Raw genomic sequence first — 25,211 nt, 5'->3', positions numbered from 1 at the left:
GTTTTTTGCTATTAATTAACTCATTTTTCCTTTCATTTTTTTTTTTTTTTTTTTTTTTTTTTTTTTTAAAGATTTGTTCTCCTGAATTTCTTCATTTCTTTCCTTAAATGGCATCCAAACAGAAATTGGATGTGAAGTGAGTGAGCCAGAAAGAAGACCAACTAACTCAGGGCCTCAGACTCCAGCCAGTTGTTTAATTAGTAGCCGATTCTAAATGTTAATTAAACCTGTTCTTTAATTCCATGGCTTGTTGTGCAATAGCATACAATTGTTGACTTTCTCTTTTCTAAGAGCAATGTTAAAATGTTTTGTGGACCTGAGCAGATCAGCATTCCTGAGACCTTCATCTTTCTTTATTGTCAGATATTGTATGAAGGACACAGTTTACTGGTCATGTTTTGGCTCATTTTATATCTCATTGTTTGGCTGCTAATTAAGGAAAAAGGGACAAGGGGTTTGAGACTTCAAGAGCAAGTCAATTAAAATTAATTCGAAAGGAGTTAATTAGCAGCAAAAACAAGTCACTAATTAAGAAAGGGGTTAGAATGAAACCTGCAGCCACTGCAGCCCTCCAGAACAGGAGTTTGAGACCACTAGATTATACCATGAAGATTTGTGATTATATTTGGGAATACTGTATGTAAAACCTTTAATTCCTGGCAACTAGAAGGAATACTAGATGTCAAAACAACCATAGGTGATAGAAGTTTTAATTTGCTAAACAGAGCAGTAAACAGTAACTGCCTTTTGGGCAATTGGCTGCAGAGGTATGTGAACTGCTCAACAACATCTAAAGTTTCTTCAAAGATGGTGACTACCAGGGCTCAATTACATGACCAGGGATGTTTTAGAAGAGAAACATGGCTTTTCAAGTGTTAAGGGACAGTTCTGAAGAATCTTAACGGCCTAATCTAAAGAGATTAATAAAAGTCTGGAAATTCTTCTACCAGATTGATCAAAAAATGGCACAATCATTAAAACAAAGTATGTTGAGGATCTTCCCACCAAAATGGTAATCCAGGTCTTAGGGAGTCAGGTTGGAGTTTCAGAAGGAGGACAACGTTGAGGTAAATGGTGAAAGGGGTTGTCATAATTAATAAGATATTGGATCTTCCAACCATAAAGTCGTTAGTTTAAATCACCACCAGTGGAAATTGTAAAGTATCTGGATTTTGAATGGTGCCATTAAATAATGGTGTCTGCTAAATACACAATAATCCTAAAGAAAAATGAAGTGTGTGGGTTCCAGGTTGCTCTGCCTGTATTTGCAGACTAAGAGTGGTGGTCATACACTTGATGCAGAATCTGTTCAATGTGATGTGTGGTGTGCCCTTGCCTTCTCTCCTGTTCTGATTTTAAAGTTCCACAAATCAGAGTGCAGCCATGGTATATTGCAGTATCCAGTTTGGGAACCTAAGGGTAAAATCCCTGATACAGTACTTGCAAATGACACCTTCACATGAAATGTCCCGGGCCTCTACCTAAACAATGTGCTTTGCTCCCTGAAGGACGTGATGCCAACAGCTGTCCTCCACTGGAGGAGTTCAAGTACCTCAAGGTTGTAATGAGCGAAGATACAGATGATCACAAGTTTAAAGAACAAATCAATGCACCACTGCCAGTTTTATGGAATCATATTGGACTGTGGTAGTGAAGTGGGACACTTATCATTTACTAGTCTGGGGAATGTATGCTTTCACAGTAATGGTCATGAACAAAAAGAAGTAGGCAAAATGAGGTGAACTGCAGAAGAACCCTACTTCTCTAGATCAAAGGGAGCCCATTTACATAGTTTGGGTATGTGTCTCCCAAGGCAACAATAGAAGATGACACAGGGCAGGTATAATGGCACAATGGAAGGATTATATCATTTGGCTGCCCTAAAAATAACATTGGAATAACCCAAGACAGCTGAAAAATATGGCGAGAATAGGGTAGCCTAGTCAATATGACTTGATGTGTTGCCAGCAAGACGTGAATCAGCAGGAAAACAGACCCAAAAGTGAAGTGAATGGAATGCATCCATTTGTTAAATATAAAAAGAAATTAAAGGTCTGTAAGAAAGCATACCATTTCAACAATTAATATTAAAACACACACACACACACACGCACACACACACACACACACACACGCGCGCACACACACACAGACAACAGAATCCTACACCTAAACATCACCTAACTTTTGCCTGCATTTCCAAGGGTTCCCAGCAATATCAAAAATAAATACTTTTCATACCTCCCCCTTTCCATCAAAGTTGTGGCACTTGCAGCTTTCCACCAGTCTCCTCTGTTCACATTTTTGTAGACCACTATAAATAAAATGCTTGATGCCCAATGCCTTGGCCACATTGGGCAGCTGTCTGACCCTACAAGACAAAGCAAGAATATCTGGTAAAGAAAACAATAAGCAAGTTTAAGAAAATTAAGATGCATCAAAAGTGGTTTCAATTCCTTGCTGAACTGCCAAAAAATACATTCTTAAATTATATGCCATTTTGTAAATTTTTTCTACTTGTATTTTAAGAAATACCGTATACCATTTTAAAAATTTGCATGCTTCAGGCATGTGATTCACCACAATTGAAAATCTTGCAATTAATCTGAAAGTCTGGTTATTCAGAATCCTCCTCTCTGCTATTAATACTGAATGAGTTTATGTGTTCCCCAGCAAAATATGGGTCTCATTCAAAAAGTGATTGTATGCTCATATATGCATTTAAATCTTGCTCTGTTTGTGGGAAATGAGGTGAAAAATTGATTTAGCAATAGGAAGAGACTGTACTATATGACCAAATCCAATGTAACATCCTGGATTAGTATACACCATAGCACTGCAATTCATGCCAAAGGATGAGTCTGCCACTGCATTCAGTGGAGTTAAATGATAAGATTGGTATTTTCAAGTCAAACTTCTTTCTTCACAAACATGGTATGAGTGCATTTGCTATGTGAAAATTTCATTCTAAAGTTAGCCACACTGGAGTTTACAGTGAATAGGTTCTCGGAGTTTTCAATAAAAGGAAAACATGCCTTTCACGTTTTCAGCAACAGTTTTGGGCAGGATATATATACTGTATATTTTTTTTAATTAACAGATAACACATAACTTTAGAACCCGATTTTGTGTGGCAAGTACATATAAGCAATGTTTTATGCAGAAATCAATTCAATATGAAAAATAAAACTTATCCTTTAAAACTGGATTAGCTCATTTATCATGGTTTTGTTTGATGGTGTTCTCTGTCCTCCATTTAAGTTCCAATTTTATATCTTCTTTGTGTAATTTTAAAAAAGTGTTTTTTCATATGTTTATAATTTATTTATTGTTTGGTTTATAAATATCTCATTATTGTGTAGTTTACTTTCTATTTGTGGTCGCATGTTCTGCCATGTCTATTGTGCTTTGTGTGTGATTCCCCCAAAGAGGTGGGACCACACCATCCCTACAAAGACTGAGGAGACCCCACTGTTCAAAATGCGCCTCACTTGTATTCTATTGGTTTGTATGAGCTCTTTTTGTGCTTTCTGGAATTTTAAGCAATTATTTGATTCTCTGGATTTCTGATCACTGCTCTGCTTTTTGATCTGTCTTTTTGGATTGTATATTGGGATTCCGGTTACTAAATTATTGCATTTTGCTTTTATATAATGTTTTATGTTACAGAGCATTTTCTTTAAAAGTTTTTTTTTTTATTCATAAAGGAGCTTTGTCTGCCCTTCTTGTACAGTTCCAAGTTTTATGGCAATCATTTTGCTGTTGGGTGCATTTGCTAGTAATTTGGGAATTTATTGTGAGCAGCATCTCATTTCAAGGGCCTGCTCTCAGCTGTAGGTGACAGGTTGTTCTGGGACCTGCCTGAAGTGTGAAGTGTGTCTCTGTTGGGGGCTCTGGTAAAGATCTTGACTTACTCCTCAACTGTCGTGATTCATATGGTTTCTACTTCGCGGATTTTCTTATTTCACGGGTGGGTCTGGAACGCAACCCCCGCGATGGAGGAGGGATTACTGTATATTGCAATATACAAAGATACTTGAAATATAGAGTTGCCAGTTAACTTAGCATGCCTTTCTTTGGGACACGAAATGGAAAAAGGGAGTACCCAGAGAAAAACATTAACACGGAGAACGTGTGCAAATCCACAAACAGCAGTACTTTGATCTGGATTTGAACCCATCGCGGGGGTTGCGTTCCAGAGCCACCCGCGAAATAAGAAAATCTGCGAAGTAGAAACCATATGTTTATATGGTTATTTTAATATTGTCATGCTTGGGTCACAGATTTGCGCAGAAACACAGGAGGTTGTAGAGAGACAGGAACGTTATTCAAACACTGCAAACAAACATTTGTCTCTTTTTCAAAAGTTTAAACTGTGCTCCATGACAAGACAGAGATGACAGTTCTGTCTCACAATTAAAAGAATGCAAACATATCTTCCTCTTCAAAGGAGTGCGCGTCAGGAGAGAGAGGAAAGCAAACAAATCAATAGGGCTGTTTGGCTTTTAAGTATGCGAAGCACCGCGGCACAAAGCTGTTGAAGGCGGCAGCTCACACCCCCTCCGTCAGGAGCAGAGAGAGAGAGAGAAAAACAAAGTCAAAAATCAATACGTGCCCTTTGAGCTTTTAAGTATGCGAAGCACCGTGCAGCATGTCGCTTCACGAAGCAGCTGCACACAGAAGGTAGCAACGTGAAGATAATCTTTCAGCATTTTTAGACGAGCGTCCGTATCGTCTAGGTGTGCGAACAGCCCCCCTGCTCACACCCCCTACGTCAGGATCAGAGAAAGTCAGCGCAAGAGAGAGAGAGAGAGAAAAGTAAGTTGGGTAGCTTCTCAGCCATCTGCCAATAGCGTCCCTTGTATGAAATCAACTGGGCAAACCAACTGAGGAAGCATGTACCAGAAATTAAAAGACCCATTGTCCTCAGAAATCCGCGAACCAGCAAAAAATCCGCGATATATATTTAAATATGCTTACATATAAAATCCGCGATAGAGTGAAGCCGCGAAAGGCGAAGCGCGATATAGTGAGGGATCACTGTAAAGTTATATGTACAACATAGAAATTCTATAACTGTTACCAATATCTTAATGATGAACTATTCTTAATACTGGTGACTTCAAACAAGGACATAGACTTCCATCATTATGTTCCATTCATGGACACTACAGGTTGGAGCTACTCTATTCAAATGTTAATCAATTTAATATAAAAGTTGGGGATTATTGTTTGTTTTTATTATATTATGTAGTATTTAAATACACATTTTATGAGCTTCTATAAAATTTTAATTTCCCCTGAGGGACAAATAAAATATCATCTCCTTGTTTTTCTGTCTATACACTGTATCAGTCTTCCCTGCCATGGACACACACCCTGCAGAGAGCCAGCTACTCATTTGTACCCAACACTGGTAGCATGAGCTCTCACCAATCTCGACTTTGCATAAAATTACACAGGTTTACAGATGTGAGGATAATTCGACATATGTCTATACAATAAAGCTTCACAACTCAGTCTTGGAGAAACCTACATGTTTTCATCCCAACCAGACCATTAATCAGAAGCTAATTACCACTTTTAAGAGGATTCCAAGGTTAACTCGATGTGGTGCTATTCTGTTGTTACTTCTGTTAATGTGCTCATGCAGAATAGAGTCTCTGATTTGGGTTACTTCAAGATTAAACAGAAGCACAAATAAAAATGTGTCCTTAACAGAAGCTGTTAATTTAATACTATGCACTCATAATCAAAATGTTGTTACAAATAATAAAAAGTGTCCCTTAAAATAGAATACTAAATTCAAATGTAAATTATATTCAAACTAGAAAAAAGAAAATATTTTCTATTAAGCAGGTAGGAACTGGTTCAATTAATAAACCTATTTAAATGAAAACCAGAATTCCCAGCAGTAATCAAGGATCAAGTTTAGGAAACAGCAGAGGGAGTGGTTACCTTTTTTAAGGAGTGATTGGACACATAGTCAGAAGAGTAAATATGAATCCATCTTAAGCAATTTAAATATTTCCAGTAGCTCACAGGAACTCCAAGAGGTTTAACTGCAACCATTTCCCAGTGCACAAATACAACTGCAGTTCCATTCAAAGCACAAGCACAGTGCACTGTACATATTAGCATAGTATTATACAATTAAATAAATACACAAAAGAGTCAATAAAGCAAATTGTGATATATAAACAGAGAAACAGTGCTATTGGAAAGTATTCATACCCCAACACTTTTGTCAGATTTTGTTATGTTGCAACCGTGTACTAAAATCATTTAAACTCATTTTTTCCACTCATCAAGCAACACTTAATACCCTGCAATGACAAAGCCAAAACATGGATTTAGGAAATTTTGCAAATTTTTAAAAAAAAATGAAAACTAAAATATTCTATTGACACAAGTACTAAGGCCCTTTAGTATCACATTTGAACTGTGTCTCAGATGCATCCCATTCTACTAATCACTGTTGAGGTGGTTCTACATCAAGACCGGAAAACAGACTGTCTTGCTACGTATATGGTCATGAGACATGGACGCTATCCAGTATCCCGAGACAAAGACTGGACATCCTTCTGTATGGTGTCTCTTTGGAGAATCCTTGGGTACCACTGGTTTGACTTGGTGTTGAATGAGTGGATACTCACGAAGTCCCGAATGAGGCACATTACCTGCATTGTACGGGAACATCAATTACGGTACTACAGCCATGTGGTGCAATTCCCCAAGGGTGATCCAGCTCGCAGGATCCTCATTGTTGAGGACCCGAGTGGCTGGACCAGGCCAAGGGGACGCCCACATAACACCTGGCTGCGGTAGATAGAGGGTCATTTCCAGAGTGTAGGACTGGACTGTGTGTCTGCCTGAGGGGTTGCCAACCAGGATCCCAAGCTGTTTCATCGTGTGGTGAGTGCAGTAACGTGCTGTACCAGTGTTCCAAACCTGACCTGACCTGTTCTACATCATGTCTGTCATGTGGTCAACTCATTTTGATTGCACATGATTTAGAAAGGCACACACCTGTCTATACAAGGTCACACAGCTAATTATGCGTATCAGAGCAAAAAACAAGCCATGAGGTCAAAGGAATTGCCTGCAGAGTTGAGACAGAAGTGTGTCAAGGCACAAATTGGGGAAGGCTACAAAAAGTTCAGGCAGCTTTGAAGTTTTCCAGGGGCAGAATTCCCTCTGTGATACTTACACTGAACTAGTTTGGAAAAACCATTATTCTTCCTAGAGTTTGTCACCCAGTCAAACTGAGCCATCACAACTAAAGGACTCTCAGACTGCAAAACACAAGATTGTTCCGGTCTGGTAAAATTAGGACAGAACTGTTTGGTCTCAAATCAAAGCTACATGTCAGGAGGAACTGCTCATCACATGTGGAATATCATTTTAACAGTGAAGCATGGTCATGGCAGCAACACTCCCAAATATGCTTCAACAAAGTACTGAGTAAAGGGTGTTAATATCTGTGTCAAAGTGCTAGTTCAGTTTTTTTTTTTTTTTTATAAATTTCCAAAAAAGTGTCTAAGATCCTGTTTTTACTTCATCATTCTGGGGTATTGAACAATGGCTTATATGGGAGAAAAAATAATTTAAAATTATGTTAGCAATGGGCTTGAACATATCAAAATATGAAAAAGTGAATAGGTTTGAATAATATCTGAAGGTAATGTGCATAAATATTTTATATAAACATTTTGAAAACAAGATTATTTATGGCTCCCAACTGTGCACATTATGTTAAACACAAAGCAATTGCCAATTATAAAGCTAATTAGAACCACATTCTAAAAATTAAAATTGTGTAGTCCAAGACTTCTTCGGTCTTCCTTTAACTCCAATATCGAGAACAAGCATTTCAAAACTCCAATGTGTATATAAGGTAAAAATGTCAGAATCTATTAGATAGGCATTAAAGGCTATAAAAAAAACTGACCTACTGGTTGTTTTTGTCCTGCACTATTTAAGCATTATTCAGTATATCATCCCATAGAGACCTAGCTTCACCCAGGTGTAGTATGTAATGATCAACAGCTTGATAACAACAGATTGATTTTCAATAATCCCTTATGTTTAGGATTATTATATGATGTGTACTTTATAAAAGTTGTACACAATTCTGTGGTGAATTTTGTAAGCTTGGAGCAGTTGGCCCAGTACTGCTCCCTGCGTGGATGTCCCATATTCATGAGTTTCCCTTAGAAACTCTATTCCTCCTACTCTGCCTTGTAAAAATAAAAATTGCTTTATGTGGCAATGTTGATCTCATTCAATTATATGTTATAAAACTTTACACCTTGATGTTGCCTAGTATTGTCTGTTGCCAGTGTAGGGTCTACTACACTTTCAACCTTTACATTTTCAATTATTTGCTTAGTAGGTGCTTTTTATCTAAAGCAACTTACAAAAGAGGTCAACATAATCGAGTAACATCTCTCTGGGCTCTGTTTGATATCAAGTGCTACAGTACAAGGGCGCAAAAATGATTTCCACAAGTAAAAGCTAAAAACAAAATATAAGTTGGTTACAATTCCCAGATTTAAAAAAAAAAACCTTAACAGCTATCACCTTTAATAGCATATACAAAATAAAAAAAGAAATATTATAAAACATAAATGTAGCCAGAGAAACCTACATACCTGTTTTACTTCTAAGTCCTTCTGCTGATGTTCAATAAAATTAGTGACAAAAAAGCAACCATATGCTCCCTGCATTGCAGCCTTAATGTCTCCCTCTTTGTCAAAGTCACCCTTAACAACTTCAACTCCTTGGCTCACCATCTTCTGTGCCACTGGCTTTGTGGGGTCTCGAGTCACAGCACGAACTTTAAAAGAGCCATCACTCAGCAGGGCCTGCACCACAGATTTGCCTTGGGCACCTGTAGGTAAATATATTCATTAGATAGATAGATAGATAGATAGATAGATAGATAGATAGATAGATAGATAGATAGATAGATAGATAGATAGATAGATAGATAGATAGATAGATAGATAGATAGATAGATAGATAGATAGATAGATAGATAGATAGATAGATAGATAGATAGATTGATTGATTTTAGGGCCTTTTTGTAACCTAAAAAGGGCACATTTGTAACTTTAGTAGGGAACATTTGTAACCTTCAGGGAACTTTTGTAACATGAGTCAGGCACTTTCTAACATGCCAAAAAAAGGCATTTTGTATCCTGAAATGGTGACATTTAATCAAATGTTTAGCTGTACAGGTTTATTGTCAGCCCCCCTCCTAACATTCCTATATATTTTTTAAACCCATTGTCCCCACAGTAGGCTGCAGCTCCCAATGTCCTCATACTGGACAAAGATGTCTCATATAATCAATGGACTGGTGCCATTAATAAACCTTAAGGATGAATTCACACAGTATAGCATTAGATTAAAGAGCTCTGATAACTGGCAATATGTATTTTGATTTATTTTTTTCATCCTACTCTTAGTATTTCTATTTGATGTATTCTGTATGCCTGTACAGTACTCTATATGATAGTTGTTCATTTAAAGTTTTAATATTTTTTTTTTTTGCTCACATTAGTCATTTAGGTCTGTTGTGTAATTGTACTCAGTCCTGTATTGTTGCTGCATGTTTATTCAGAAGTAGATCATACATTTTAATCTTTTTAGTTGTATTATAAGGCATAGTGACAGTAGATTAAATGACAGAACTGCACAGGGTTGCCCAGCTGACATTGGACTGCAAGAAGAAAGCCCCCTGTGAGAGTGGAAGCAGGCATGATGAGGGTCTCATGTCCAACTGAGCACTTTTACGTGTTACTGTACTTAAAAGAAACTCAGCAAGCCACGGCTTTCCCAGTCAATGTGATTTTTTTTTTTTAGTAAAATCAATAATCAGAAGACAAACGCTAGAAGAATATCACAGACCACTGACCAAACACTACTGTTGTGGTCTAACATTCTGATGGGCTGTTAGGTGGTCCACTTTGACCATTTATTCCTGAAAGTTTGCAGTTATTTGAATATCAGGTTTGTCTCTGTCACGTTTTCATGTCCCCCATATGTCTGTATGGCTTGTTGTACCACACTGCTGTGACATGCCGGTCATTTTAAGTTTCCCTTCAAACTGGAATAGCACATCTGACAGCAGATGTCGTCTGGCTGCCCTGTCTGTGACTGCTGAATGGACAAGTTCTGGCGCTTTTGATGCTGAGTGGGAGGGAATAAGCAGGACAAAAAATAAATTAAGTATTCAATAAAGCATATACACTAATAATTATTCACAATGAATTAGATAAAATGCTGAATTTTTCCTGAATTTAAATACAGACGCGTCTGTTGATGTGATTTACACATGAAGTGATGACACTCCCAGACCATCTTCCACAAAGATTGACTTTTTTTTAAAACAGGAAAATATTTGCTATTTTCTAATTCCACACTTTGGGATGAACTTTTCCTGCGTCCTGTGTAAATGTTTTTAAAGCGACTTAACTGCTCTTTGCTCTCTGTCTTCACACCTACAAGCTTATTCCAGTTTATTCCTTTCATGCTCTGCCACATCTGTTTCTCCATGCTGTTCGAAAACACTAAGAATTGAATGATATGCTGGTCACCTGACCCCAGTAGTCCAATCACATGCACACCCTCAAATCTATCCTGATTATTTCAAACTGCAGACAGGCTCCCCCCTCACTGATGGCTTATTAAACTGTCACTGGTTACATTAGTTAGTTAATATTAGTAAATTAAATTGGTGACTGTATTGGGGGGGGGGGTCTATAACACACTCCTAAAATAAGGCATCATCCTTGAATGCTTTCCAGACAAATCCAGATGACCTCACTAAGGTAGGGTCATCGTCCAAATGAAGAGGCATTGAGTTTAAATTTTGTCTGACAAAAAGAACACCCCCCCCCCCCCTTTTCAGTTATGTCTGTCCTTCCTATTAAACGTCTGCCCATCCACGTCCTGCTCATCCCCATCATGTTTCTGTTATTGCTGTAATATCATAATTATGCTTAGCTACATATTATTACAATTTATTTATTAGCACTCATTATTGATAGCATTCAGGTAAGCATTTTAATGTGTTGCTTATTTGAGTTTTGCACTTTAACCTTGGGTTAGAATTTACATTAATATGCATTCTTATTTCACTACTGTTCATGTTAGAGAATTTAAATACAATATGACATCATAAACCTTCTGAAATACAACAAACAGATCTGCATGTGCGACACAATCAAGTCAAGGCTGCACAGTAAACACAGTCTATAAACAGAAATGATATGAAAATAATGATTTACATTCATGTTATATTTTTAGCAATTAAAATAATTTAAATATATAAGCAACATATAGTGTGACTTAAATAATATTGTTTTTTGTATAGAATGACAATTGCATCTTAGCAAGACCACTCCATTTAATAAAACAATAGCAAACATAAAGGCCTGATATTGAGGTCTTCTAATATGGCAGCCATCATGGAGAGAATTTCTCAGAGCCAAAACCTTTATAAACATGAAACAAATGCCTTTAGTAGAGACAGTATGGTGATTATAATCAGATGATTTTAATTCTTAGAATCTTAATGTGGAAAATAAACTGTAGAGTAATAAATGGCTTAACTTGCAGTATTAGGTTTGTAGTGAGAAGTTGAGCAAAATTACCCCTTTTATTGGCTAACTGAGCCACACATACATTACATCTTGCCTGAAGAAGGGGACTGAGTTGCCTCAATAGCTTTCATATTGCAATCTGCTCAGTTAGCCAATAAAAGGTGTCATTTTGCTTGACTTCTCACTACATTCATAATGGCTAACATGGTACAACACCCTAGTACTACAGTATTAGATGTGCAAAAGAAATAAAGTCGTCATTATCTCCATGTCTTTGTTTATTTTTCACAACATTATGGAATTTTGCTGTCACATCATGTGACACAGGGTGGCATGTTGGCACAGTTGTAGCGCTGCTGCCTCGCAGTAAGGTGACCAGGTTTGCCATTTGCACGTTCTCCCCTTGTCTGTGTGGGTGTCCTCCAGGTGCGCCAGTTTCCTCCCATTGTACAAAGACATGCAAGTTTGGTGAACTGGTGATGCTAAACTGGGCCTTGTATGTGTGTTTGCCCTGCGATGGACTGGCGCGCTGCCCAGGCCTTGTTCCAGCCTTGTGTATTATGCTAGCCGGGATAGGCTCCAGCTCTATATTAGACCCTGGTCTGGATTAAGCGGGTTACAAAATGACATGTCATCATGTGACACAGCTGTGTAGATTGCATTAATCAGAAATTCTGATCTTGTCCAATGTGTGTGTGTGTGTGTGCGCGCGCGCATGAGAATACATCCTGGTATTGACAGGCATCTCATCCGGGTCTGGTTGCTGCCCTTCTTGCCATACTGCGAGGGTAGGCTCCTGCACCTTTGCTCCTGAACTGTACTAAGAGGCCTTTTAAAGTGAATACATGGATGAATAGATGGATTTCTTTTGCTGATAAGTTGGGCAGCATGGTGCTTGTTGGGTGGTCTCACTGCTTTATAGATCCAGCAACCTGAGTTTTATTACCACACCTAACTGTTGTACATGTGAACTCTATGCGTTCTCCCTGTATTTAGAATTGGTCATCCTGTTACAAAAATACAGGCAGGTTAAGTTGATGCATGACTCATAATTGGCTTCAGTATGTGAATGAGTGGGTCACGCGTTAGACTACCACCTTAATAATAATAATAATAATAATAAATTTTATTTATTTAGCACCTTTCCCATGCTCATGGCACTTGTCCAGGATTTGGGTGTCTGACCCTGAATTGGATTAAGTGGATTTGAGCCCAAATTATGTGTTATGTCAGTTGTCTGAGAGTATCAGTAAATTACCAATGAATAAATAAATGCATCATAGTATTCTTAAAAGTAATAGAAAGATTAAACACACTTTTAGAAAAAAAAAAAGAAAAAATATGTTTTTGCCCAATAATTCCTGCACTGGAAATCCACATTCAGTTTACAAAAGCTGTATATAGCGCCTTTCATAGCGATGACATATTATGTTACAAAGCACTTAACATAATACAGATATGTATGTTTGGAAAATTAAACACAGATATACTTAAATCGATAACTATATGTTTGATCAAATGGAAAATTGTTAAGGTTTTACGATGAAGAAAACTTTATTAAATGATGTTTCCCGATTGACTTCCATCTAGGGGGCGCTCCAACGGTAAATAGCAACCCTGAAGCCGTCTTCTGAAGCACTATCCTCTGTAGAACCTTACCGGAAGTGCCGGTTAACAATGCGTTTTCAAGTTACTAAGATCCCTGTATTTATTTCTTATAAAAGACAGAAAACCAGCAGATAAAAATGTTTTTAGGGAATATATGGGTCAAATCAAAATAGACTTAAGCATACTTGTTTGTTAATAAACGAATACAAATCGTTACAAAGCAATTTTCAAATGCCCACATTGTGTACATAGGAAACCTCATTAGAAAACAAAAATATTAATAAACTTAAAAAATATAAAACGAAATTCAATGCCGTTTGGAAGATTGAAACATACCGTTATTCTACACAAACTGTGACAAAATCAAAACGATCGGTGCGGTGGATCACGAGATTTTAATATGTTATTTAAACACCTCTAAGCAAGTGCACTTTGGGTGACAGGTCGATCAGAAGGCTAAGACCTTGCAGGGCGTTTTTTGGAGCAATGCAATCGGCAATTTTAAAGGTTGTTGACTTCTTAGATAATTATGTGTCAGTTAATAATTGCATGTCTTCCCCTAGATAACTGCAATTTTTAACTTTTTTTCATGTTTTATGACGAAGACAACAGGTAGGGAACTTTTGTACCTTCAGCACTACAAAATGGCACATATAAAAAAGAAAGAAAAAATTCTGGGAAAAAAATGGTAATTAAGTCGAAGAGCAGATTAACATAAATACAAGCAATGTAACTCCTGCTCTGAAAAACAAATTTACTAAATTTTTATGTGGAAAAAGAGAGAAGGGTGCAAAATAGCCCTACTGTGCATAGATATTCATTAAAGTAATGATCGATAGACTCCTAAAAGTATATACACAAACATAAAACACACAGACAGAGAGGTCAGAGAAGGTACAGATATCAATATCTTTCTCTATATCAAATGTATTTAAACACAAATACACTTGCTTATTATAGCAATGTTAAGTGGTGACATTTTAGACAGGACCTGGAATTGCAGAGTAAAATGTACAAGTATAACTGAGTAAGTAAACGGCTGCATTAACATGCATCTGCAAATGATGTTGAAAAGAAGGTATCTGTCTTGTGCAGCTTTTATATCATATAGTACAAAAATACAATTATAGACTACAATACATATTACTTGATCTTTCAGTTAACCCGGCAAGTAAAAACCAGGCACAGTAGTATTCAAAGTCTATAGTACACACCATCTGTGAAATTTCAAATGCTCTGGATGTAAAGGTTGACATGAAGCCACACTTTTAACTTTTAGTAAAATCTTATAACCAGTAATATTACCGCTCCAAGCTTTGGTTACACATGCGTACAAACCTTTTATAATGGTGCTTGTACTTTGTTCAGATTTAGCAAATCACTTTCCAAAGGAACACTCAATGGGTTCAAATAAATAAATGAAAAGTCTTCTCCTGAAAATTTTACCTTTGTTCACAGTATTATATGTATATTATATAATGATATTGTTAAACCATACAAATTAGATTACATAAACTTTATTAATTCAATGGTAAATTCAGAAGGATTCAGCAGCAGAAACATAAAAACAAGGATACAGACTCACAGGACAGCTAAAATAGCCAATAGATAAATAAAACTAAACGTATATGGTGCAGATATTTTAAAATGAACTTAATACAGTATGTAAGGAGGAAGCATTGTATTGCCTGATAGCAGTGGATAGAAATGACCCCCAGAGGAATGTTGTGGAATGAACCTGTAGCTAAGAGTGTTATAAGAGCACCATCTGGAGGGAATTTTTCATAATGGCATCCAATTTTACCATCATCATTTTTCCCCACAACAGCTTCAGGGTTGTCCAGGGTTCACCCTGTGATGGAGCGGGGTTTCCCCCGATATGTTTGTTCATGAATTGTGTTTCTTTTGAGCTCAAATTGCCTCCCCAGGGGCCTCATGTATAAACAGTGCGTACTCACAAAAATGTTACGTACGCCCGTTTCTACACTCAAATCGCGATGTAAAAAAAAAGTAAACTTGGCATAAAGCCACGCACATTTTCACAGCAGCCTCACATCAGAGCAGAAATGTGCGTACGCCTGTATTGCAAACTGGCTGCAAAGCATTGCTACTGCTTCTGTGTGGTCTCCCTTTCTTTTTTAGATTCATTATCCCAGGACGCCATCTCCATTAAATACACCAAAATTAACAACATATCGCTTACAAGTTTAAGGCACCTGATTGTAATCAATCTGTAATAATATAATGGTGCACAGTGGTTAGAGGACATCACAAATGGAAGAATCAGAAGAGAATGCGTAGTTAGAGATTATACTGATTCCTTGGCACATGATGATGACTGGCTTCTAAGTCGGTTTAGATTTCCCAAGAGCTGTGGAGCTCTTGGAGCTGTGTGCTGTACTGGCACTGGCTTTACAAAAGCAGACTTTAAGCAATTATGTTCTACCTGCTCCTTCGTATGTTCTGTCCACTCTTGGGTTTTTAGCCACAGAAGCTTTTCAGTGTAAACTTGCTGACCGATTGGTATTTCTCAGTTATCACAGAGACGTGCTACGACAGCTGTATGGGATGTTATTATCCGCTTGTCAAACAGATATCTAATGCACAATCTGCAGCAACGTCCAGTTTTACCAATGTAATTGGAGCGGTCAACTGCATAAACATTGCTATAAAAGGCACCTTCAAAGAATTAATTTGTTTATGTAAATAGAAAGTATTTTCACTCTATTAATGTGCAAATCATCTGTGTTGCAAAAATGCATCTCACTAATGTTGTCACAAGATGGCCTGGCTCAACTTATGATTAATTCACCTGAGAAATAGTAGTGTGGGGAACAAACTTGGAAAAAAATGCTGTACGGAATGGCTGGCTTCTCAGTAAGATAAGACATTTAATATTACCCATTTGGTCAAAATTGTACATTATCTGTACAATGTAAACACATAACAAAATTACTTAGGTGATAGTGGGCACCTGCTGAAGATATGGCTTCTCACCCTGCTCGCCAACCCACTGACAGAACAACAGAGATGTTATAATGACCTTCACTCTCGGGCTCGGCCATTGGTAGAATATATTATAAGGCAGCTCAAGGGCTGTTGGCGCTGCCAGGATAAGACTGGTAGAGTGCTGCTCTATAGTCTACAAACAGTGAGTCGCATTGTGCAAGCATGTAGTGTGCTGCATAATGTGACACACAATCGTGGTTTGCCTGTACCTGAAGAGATGCGGTATGATGAACCTGACCCTGAACCACCAAATGATCGGCCACATTGGACAGCAGTTCAACTTTGATTAAATGTAATTAGCAGAATCTGAAAACAGGTAAGCAGATGCATCATTTATTTTTTAAGCAATTCATTTCATTTGTGGTCAATATCACACAGTACGGCCTTTATATTCCGTAGTTCATTGGCTACAGCTCTTACTGCATCCACTAATGCATTTTGCGATTCCAGAACAGCATCTATCAGCACATGGCCAGATGATCGCCCAGCAGTTTCTGAGGCAGGGGTGTGTGTGTGAGCAGCCTGCGCCCAAAGATGTGGTCGGTGCAGCGCCAGCACCATCATCCCTTGAGCCATGTCCTTGGCATGGGGGTCATCTTTTTTAATATTGGCTGGAACTGAATAAACAGTAATTAATACTGCATCTGCTGTCTGCTTGTTTGTCTTATTACACATGCAAATTATTTACACGAGTATGGATAACTGTAAGCAAAAAAGAAATTACCAACAGTCACCAACAGTGATGTCAGAATGTCCCCCACCCTGCTGGTAAAATGTTGGAAACACGTGTATTGCCAATAATTGCAGCAACTTGCTGCTCAAATGGCGTTAGTCTCTGGAGTTCGCTACCTCCTCCAGTGGTGTTGACATTCAGACAGTGGGCTGCAACTCTCCTTTTCACAGAGACTTTGATGTCTGACCACTTATTTTTTTATTTCAGGTGCAGTGCATCTGCCACGCTGTGCCATTCCATCAATTTCCTTTTATTACTGAATCACCTGCTTAAGCCACCAAATAGTATTTTCCGTGCCTCCACTTCACTTAGCAGGAACTCCATTTCACATTTGCTAAAGTTTTTTTCCTCCCCATGCTTTTGCCATTGTCATTTTGCAAAACACTGAACATAAGGGGCTATTTATATTGATTTGCATATTCAAAGAGGGCATAATTCTGGGAGGAGGCGTGGTGGAGTGGTAGGCACATGCGTTACATTTCATGGGGACTCGGATTTATGGAGCGGAAGTGCGTGGAAGTTGGCTTACACATGGTTTTGTGCATCTGAATTCTTTTTATGTGTATACACATTTCCACTTTTGCTAGTAAACCATGTTTTTCTGTGAATTCTATGCATGGTGTTATACATTAGACCACAGGAGACTGCAGCATAGAACATCACACTAACTAATATGGACTGGTAGAACATTTCCATCAGCTTGCTACACACATCAAAAGACCAGAATTTCCTTGGCAAGTACTAGTACAATTTGCTCCGTGTTATCATACCAGTCCAGTTTGTTGTTTGTGTGAACCACAAGGTACTTGTAGCTCTGCACCTCTTCCACATCCTCCCCTGAATGGTGACAGGTCTCAGATGCTTCTTGGCACACCGGAAGTCCACCACCACCTCTTTTGTCTTACTGACGTTGAGTTGGAGGTTGTTGTCCTTGCACCACAAGACAAAGTCCACCATAACCAATCAGGAGAAATTTAGAAAAGAATCTCAAAAGAAAAGCATGGAATGCTTGGCAGACCGTCAATAATAAGAGAAGTAAATTGTAAAAATACAGTCATTCCTCTGAAATACTGTAGAGAATGCAGAAGGTGAAAATTCATCAGGACAGTAACTGACATGCCAATGACAACCTTAAAGAAGGTTATTTGGCCACTTCCTGCATATTACACTCACATTAAATAATTTTCAAAAGTCTGAGCGTGGAGCAGGGCAGCCATTTCTCATAATACCGGATTAAGTGTAATTCTGTAAGAAGATTAATTAAAAACTGTCCAACAAAGTCAGAAAATGAATGTGTCATGGTCTGAAGAGACAAAGGTACACCTTTTTGACTTTAATTCCAAGATATGCTTAAAACAATGTCAACAGAGCTCATCACTCAGTTCCTGCTGTCATAAAAGACAGTGCAACATCAGGTTACAAAACAGCTGCATTTCAACATTTCAGTAGGTACAGGGGTACTGGTCAGGATAGAGGTAGAATAGCCTAAATATCACATTTTTACACAAGGTGTGCTACTTTCTACTACAAAGCCAGAGAATTAAATAGGATTTAAATTTTCATCAGCACAACGGTTCAAACCACACAGCCAATTTAATAAACAAATGGATAAAAGAAAAAAAAAAACACACAAGAAAAAAAAAGTAAGATCAACATCCCGCAATGGCCTGAAACTCAGTCCTATTCAATATCTCTGGACTTACTCAAAGGGAGCTTTAGAAACAAACTATCCCCACCCCTCCAAGCCACCCACCACAACCAAGACCACCATCCCATGGAAAAACATACAAACCTCCATCAACACCAGAAACAACCTCCTTGACAGAACTTGAAGTCTTTTGCAAGCAGTGGGGCAAAATTACAAACCCCAGGTGTTTTAAGACTACAGACACATATCTACTGTAAATAGGCTTACTGTGCTGCAATCAAAGTAGTAGGTGTTTCCACACTCTGTTTATGTGCTAACATGTACATCCAAATCACTAAGTGTTCTCAATCATTTTCTTAAAAACAGTTTTTTTTACATAAATATATTTCCATTACATCTTTAGAATGATGGAAAATGCCTCACATGTTTGGACTTAATTCATGAAATGTCTAAGAATTTAAATAAGGATACACAGGCTTTTGCTACATATTTCAGACACAGAATATGGGCATGTGTTATATCATATACAGTACATACAAAAACAAGACAGCCCGCTTCAACACATCACTTTCACTTTGAGTCTGTACAAGTTTGTCATTGCATAGGTATTTCTTCCGATACTCTTATTTTCCTCCTGCCCCCCAAAGACATGCAGGCCCAGTATGGCGGAGTGTTCCTCAGAATGGACAGAAGAGTCATTGGTGGATAAATGCAGAATTTTAAGCACCCAAGAGGTGAGAATAAATGGCCTCAAGTTATGTATGTCTGTCTTCATCTGGAATTTTGGGGGGGAGGATAAGGAACTTGTTTAATGGTAGCAATGGCAGTTTAAGAAATTTGCTGGAATGAGGAAAACAGCAGACATTACGGTCTCAAAAATGTACACAGAGAAGAAGAACAATGAATCAATATGAATGTTACCACAAAAACAACAACAAAGATGTGATGTGTAGTAAGGTGGTTCAAGAAAAACAATCAGAAATTTTGATATATTCAAACCATGGATCAATTGTTTTATGATTATTTAAAAAAATGTGAAGAAAGTAAATTAACAATAGACTGGTTCATTCTAATCAATAAAAAAAAGAAAGAAAGAAAGAAAAAAAAACAAAACATTGATCCTCATAAAAGAATCCAGATTTACCTGAACAGGAAAAACAACCTCCCCGCATAATTCAATCCAGTTAAACTTGAACAGGCAGTATAGGGACAGATGCGAAGTAAGGAACAAGCACAGTCATGACACCATTAGTACACTGAGGTGAACATTTACTAAGATTTTTATGGGTAAGAAACAGAGATGGGACTAAGTCATGCACATGCAAGCCTCAGATAAGCTTTGAGTCCTGACCTTCAAATTTCAAGTCAAGTCTCAAGTTATAAGGATTACTTACATTCAAGCAAATCGAGTCGAGTTGCTGGATATAATCAAACAAGTCAAATAGAGTCACTGGTTTTATTTAAGCAAATCAAGTCGAGTCATAGTTCTAAAGACTTGAGTGAATAAATGTGTCCATTTTCACCACAATCTTCCATTGGCAGGCAGTGTGGTTAAGGTGTTGGACTTCAAACCCTGAGGTTGTGGGTCCAGATCCGACTACTGACAGCGCCTGACCATGTGCAAGTCCTCTGACCTGCCTGTGCTCCAATTGGAAAACCAAAAGAAACGTACCAATTGTATCAGAAATGTTATAAGTTACCTTGGTAAAGGTGTCAGCCAAATAAGTAAATGTAAATGATGTACAGTAATCCAATTATGATAATGTGTGATCTATACTAACATCTAAACCAAGAGTAGACTTTATCAGAGTAAAAGTTCTTAATAAGAAGTAACAGCATCTGGTATACAAAGTAATTGTTTTACTTCCATGGTTGTTTCTTCGTAAGTGTACTGTTCTAATACACACAGTAATTTAAAAAAAATAAATTTTGAGAGGCTATGTCACTTTAGAGTGTCCATCCATTCGTTTTCCAAACCAACTGTACTTGGAGTAGTGTTGCAGAGAGCCAAGTCAAAGGGGTGCAAGGCAGGAACAATCCCTGGACAGGGTGCCAGTCCATCGCTGGACAAACACACACACACACGGGGCCAATTTAGTATTGCCAATCCATCTAATCTGCATGTCTTTGGACTGTAGGAGGAAACAAGAATACCCAGAGGACACTCACACAGATACATGAAGAACATGCAAACTCCACATAGGGATAACCTGGAACATGAAATGCTGTAGTGTAACATAATCAGTTCCAATTTTTAAATAATTTTTTTGCATATTTAATAATTAGGTAAACATTTTAATAGTCCTCCATCATTTAGAATGTATAACACTTGAAGAAAATTGCTTTATTATTTATTTGTTGGCAATGTGGCTGCATCAACACACCTCCATGATTAAAACACATGCATCCATGCTGTGTGGTAGCAGCGCTATGTACTGCCCACTTCATAATCTCATTTTAAAATAATTTATTTCCATACCTTAGCATATTTATTAATTACTAAATATTTCAACAATATTCCATCATTTAGAAGGCATTGCACTTGCAGAAAGTTACATTTATCACTTATTTACGAGCAATGTGGCCCAACATTGTCCTTCCATGACTTAAAACCTGCTCAACCTGGTAAATGGATGAAGACACTGCCAGTAATTTCACTGCCATTTTGAACTGTGAGAGACAGTCAAATTGACTGCGCTGACCATCGATATCCAAGTAGCACTGCAACTTTCAACTTTTTTTTTTTTTTTTTTGCTTTTATTATGGTAAGTTTGAAATAGCTGATTCACTTGGCTCGGTTTAACCACAAAAGTATATTGACAGATCGCCACACGTGAAATCAGAGGAGTAGCTCGGAGCAGGATCAGCGCAGTTGACAGGCAGCCCAGGAGACAGGCTGGGGATCACTAGCTGGAACAATGACACATCAATCACAGAGTTTAGGTTCAACTTGCCAGTAAGCCAAAGTGTCATTAGCAATCTTGAAATGACCGGGTTTGAACATGTTGCTGTCGTGTGAGTGATTCTTACTGTCAGATCTTACAGACGGACATTCAATTGTTTGCAGCGTAGTCTACGGTGCGGATCCCTCAATTATTGTTGATCTCAAACAAGTCTATTAGTCCCGATGACTTTGGCAGGTATGGTTCGCTTAGAGTATCCATATTACTAAACGAGAATGGTAAACCGGATATGGACGCAGGGACCTGCCCGTGGAGGCAAAAGACATAGTGCGCAGGCGCCACACAAAGCCCCCCCTCCAACGAGAATGGTAAACCGGATATGCCCATAGCACACAAAAAAAAAGGAGTCAGACGCAGGCGCCACACAAAGCCCATAGCACACAAAAAAGAGGAATCACACCCACACCCCAGAGTGAAATGGGACAGACTACGGAGTACACACACTAACATAAATAAGAAATGAGACACAAAGCCCCCCTCCACGGGAAAAGCCACCCTCCACTAACAGAAATAAGAAATGAGGCAATGCATAAGAAATGATGCAACGCGCCCATAGCACACAAAAAAAGGAGTCACACGCAGGCGCCACACAAAACCCCAGAGTGAAACGGGACAGACTACGGAGTACACACACTAACATAAATAAGAATTGAGACACAAAGCCCCCCTCCACTAACAGAAATAAGAAATGAGACAACGCGCCCATAGCACACAAAAAAGAGGAGTCAGACGCAGGCGCCACTCAAAGCCCATAGCACACAAAAAGGAGGAGTCACACACACGACCCAGAGTGAAACGGGACAGACTACGGAGTCCACACGGTGTCACCCATCAAGCCCGAGATTACAGTGCCCAAACCCAGTGTAAAACGGGACAGAATACGGAGTCGAGAAAGGTTCACAAATCAAACACGACATGATACGCCACCCCAGAGTAAAACGGGACAGATTTCGGAGTCCAGAGAGGGTCACAAATCAATTGGAGTACGGTAAGCGCCAGACAGTATGCAAACACACTACATATGCATGATCCACGCACCTCTAATAACCCGCAAGCAAAAACACAATATAGTACAGAAACACCCACAAATACGGACTCCACAACATATTTGAATCACATTACAGTAATACAATCACACAAACAACAGGACTCAGCGCCCCACCCCAGAGTAGAACGGGACAGAATACGGAGTCGAGAAAGGTTCACAAATCAAACCCGACATGATACGCCACCCCAAAGCAAAACGGGACAGACTATGGAGTCCAGAAAGGGTCACAAATCAATTGGAGTACGGAATGCGCCAGACAGTACGCAAACACACTACACATGCATGATCCACGCACCTCTAATAACCCACAAGCAAAAACACGATATACTACAGAAACCACACAAATACGGACTCCACAACATATTTGAATCACATTACAGTGATACAATATTTACAGTGCAACCACACAAGACACAGGCACAACACCTGATGGGCAATAAGAATAAACGAACACTCCGTATTAAAGGTTCGTCATCCTCACACGTGAAGACTATATAGCATAACTTAATCATCACATTACAGTCATACATTTTTAACAATTCAACCACAGAAAACGCTAAGTATTAACAATAAGTGCAATCCATTATCCATGTTTCTAACGCTAAACAAGGAAGAACTAATGTAATTGCGCTCACGCCTCCAAAACAATACACCAGATAACACTGTTAAGGCGACGGGCTATATTATGTCCAAAGAATATTGATGTGGATCACATAATTAACCAAGTCATTGCATTACTACCTGGAGAAAGCCGCCTCTTTCTAAGTACTGACAAAATTGATTCTTCAGACGACATTGAACATCTTCATTTCCCTTTACAATATCTGAACACTATTAACCCAGCCGGATTGCCACAACACAATCGTAACCTTAAAATAGGAAAAATTGTCATGCTATTAAAAAACGTTAATACTAAACAGGGTTTATGCAACGGTACACGTTTAGTCATCAACACCATGTCAAACAATGTTATTGAAGCAAAAATACTTACAGGATCACATACTGACAATACTGTTTTAATTCCTAGAATTCACCTTACAAGTTCTGCCCTTCAATTGCCATTTACACTTGGGCGACGCCACTTTCCCAGTAAACCTGCATTTGCCATGACAATCAACAAATCCCAAGCACAGACCATGGACAAAGTTGGTATATACCTCTCTGAGCGCGTATTTGGACATGGACAACTTTATGTAGCCTTCTCATGATTTCGGCGTTCATCTGACATTAAACTTAAGGTTATAAATACTCCAATACCAAGAAAAAATCATTCAAGGACAACAAACCATCTTTACTACAAATATTGTATATAAAGAGATATTCCAATAAATCTTTGTGATTTGCCATACAATGCAAAATCTTTACTTCCTATCCACCGTCTGAAACTGCGGAGGCAAAACAGGCACGGGTTCAAACCGAACGAGCTCAACTGACGGATATACCCTACAACGCGCGTCTCAAACCGCAGAAGCAGAGCAAGCACGGGTTCAAAACAACGCAAGCTCCTACAACGCGCGTCTGAAACTACAGCTGACCAGCGGGCACGGGTTCAAAACACCGGGGGTAGGCGAGCGAAGCGAGCAGGGGGCGGAGCCCCCTTGTATTAAAGAAATGTAAATACAAATAATGAACTTTGCAAGTCGTTTTTAACGGCAAGTCAAGTCGCAAGTAATAAATAAGCAAGACGAGTCATTTTTAAAATACTGTCGAGCCATCTCACTAAAATTACACCCGTGACTCGAGTCGCCCACCTCTGCTAAAAACAAGCACGGTCATCATACTATCATTAATCGGGAGTGAAATTTTGCAAATAAAGTTGTCTAGCAAAGTTTTTCAAACCGCCCTTATAATTATCGGTGCTAGAAGAACCGTAGGTCTTTTGACGAAATCGCTTTTTTAAATTGCAGAATACAGAATCAAATTTTGGGAGCGTTTGCTTATAGTACTTTTTTTTCCTTTTCGCTTTGAATTTGGAATTGTTACGTTATAGTTGTTTAAAAAATGACAATGACTTAAAAAAACTCACCAGTCGGTAAATTTAATTACACCAATAAGTACTCACCAGTGGCCCCGAACACTGTGATCAGTTTCTTTGAAGACATCTTCAGCAAGTGTTCCCTAAGCCTCGATCACATAAAACTCGAGCAAAAGTGCCTGTGAAGTAACCGCTTTTATTCTCCACCACTACGAAGGAAATTTGATGCCGCTGTTGTGTAACACAAACTCTGTTCCACCTACTCCCTTGCATTGCAGGTTTGTTTACTTTTACATTTTGCTTGGTGTCAAAGAATCCACCTCATTTTTTTTAACTTGCAAAATTATATAATGACTAAGGGTATAAGGTGCTCAAGATGTCCTGGTTTTAATCACCGCGTTCCCAGATGTCTTGGAATTTAACAGAAAAGACCCCGTTTTTCCCTCCCCGGAAGTCCATGTATTTTAAAGTCAGTGTTCGATTCATTTAGTTCAGTTCATCAAAATGATTCGAATCTTTAAAACACTGATTCGTTCACTTCAAAAACCAACAACAACAAGCTATATTCTAGTTTAAAATTTAGAATAGTTTCGTAACAGTGTAACAACTTTAGCC

General features: G+C 38.4%; 1 protein-coding gene across 1 annotated transcript in view; it reads right to left on the bottom strand.

Moving 5' to 3' along the window:
• LOC114656107 (nmrA-like family domain-containing protein 1) overlaps positions 1–25,010 on the bottom strand; it is a 35,925-nt gene extending 10,915 nt beyond the window's left edge. Inside the window, 4 exon segments of the mRNA XM_051931261.1 lie at positions 2,242–2,393; positions 7,211–7,295; positions 8,655–8,893; positions 24,684–25,010. Coding sequence (XP_051787221.1) covers positions 2,242–2,393; positions 7,211–7,295; positions 8,655–8,893; positions 24,684–24,723 — 516 coding nt within the window. The 5' untranslated portion in view covers positions 24,724–25,010.
• Between the last annotated feature and the right edge of the window lie 201 nt (positions 25,011–25,211).

The sequence above is a fragment of the Erpetoichthys calabaricus genome, chromosome 8, assembly GCF_900747795.2.
Source record: "Erpetoichthys calabaricus chromosome 8, fErpCal1.3, whole genome shotgun sequence".
NCBI lineage: Eukaryota > Metazoa > Chordata > Cladistia > Polypteriformes > Polypteridae > Erpetoichthys > Erpetoichthys calabaricus.
The sequence above is the reverse complement of the archived record's forward strand: the minus strand, read 5'-3'. Positions and strand labels throughout refer to the sequence as shown.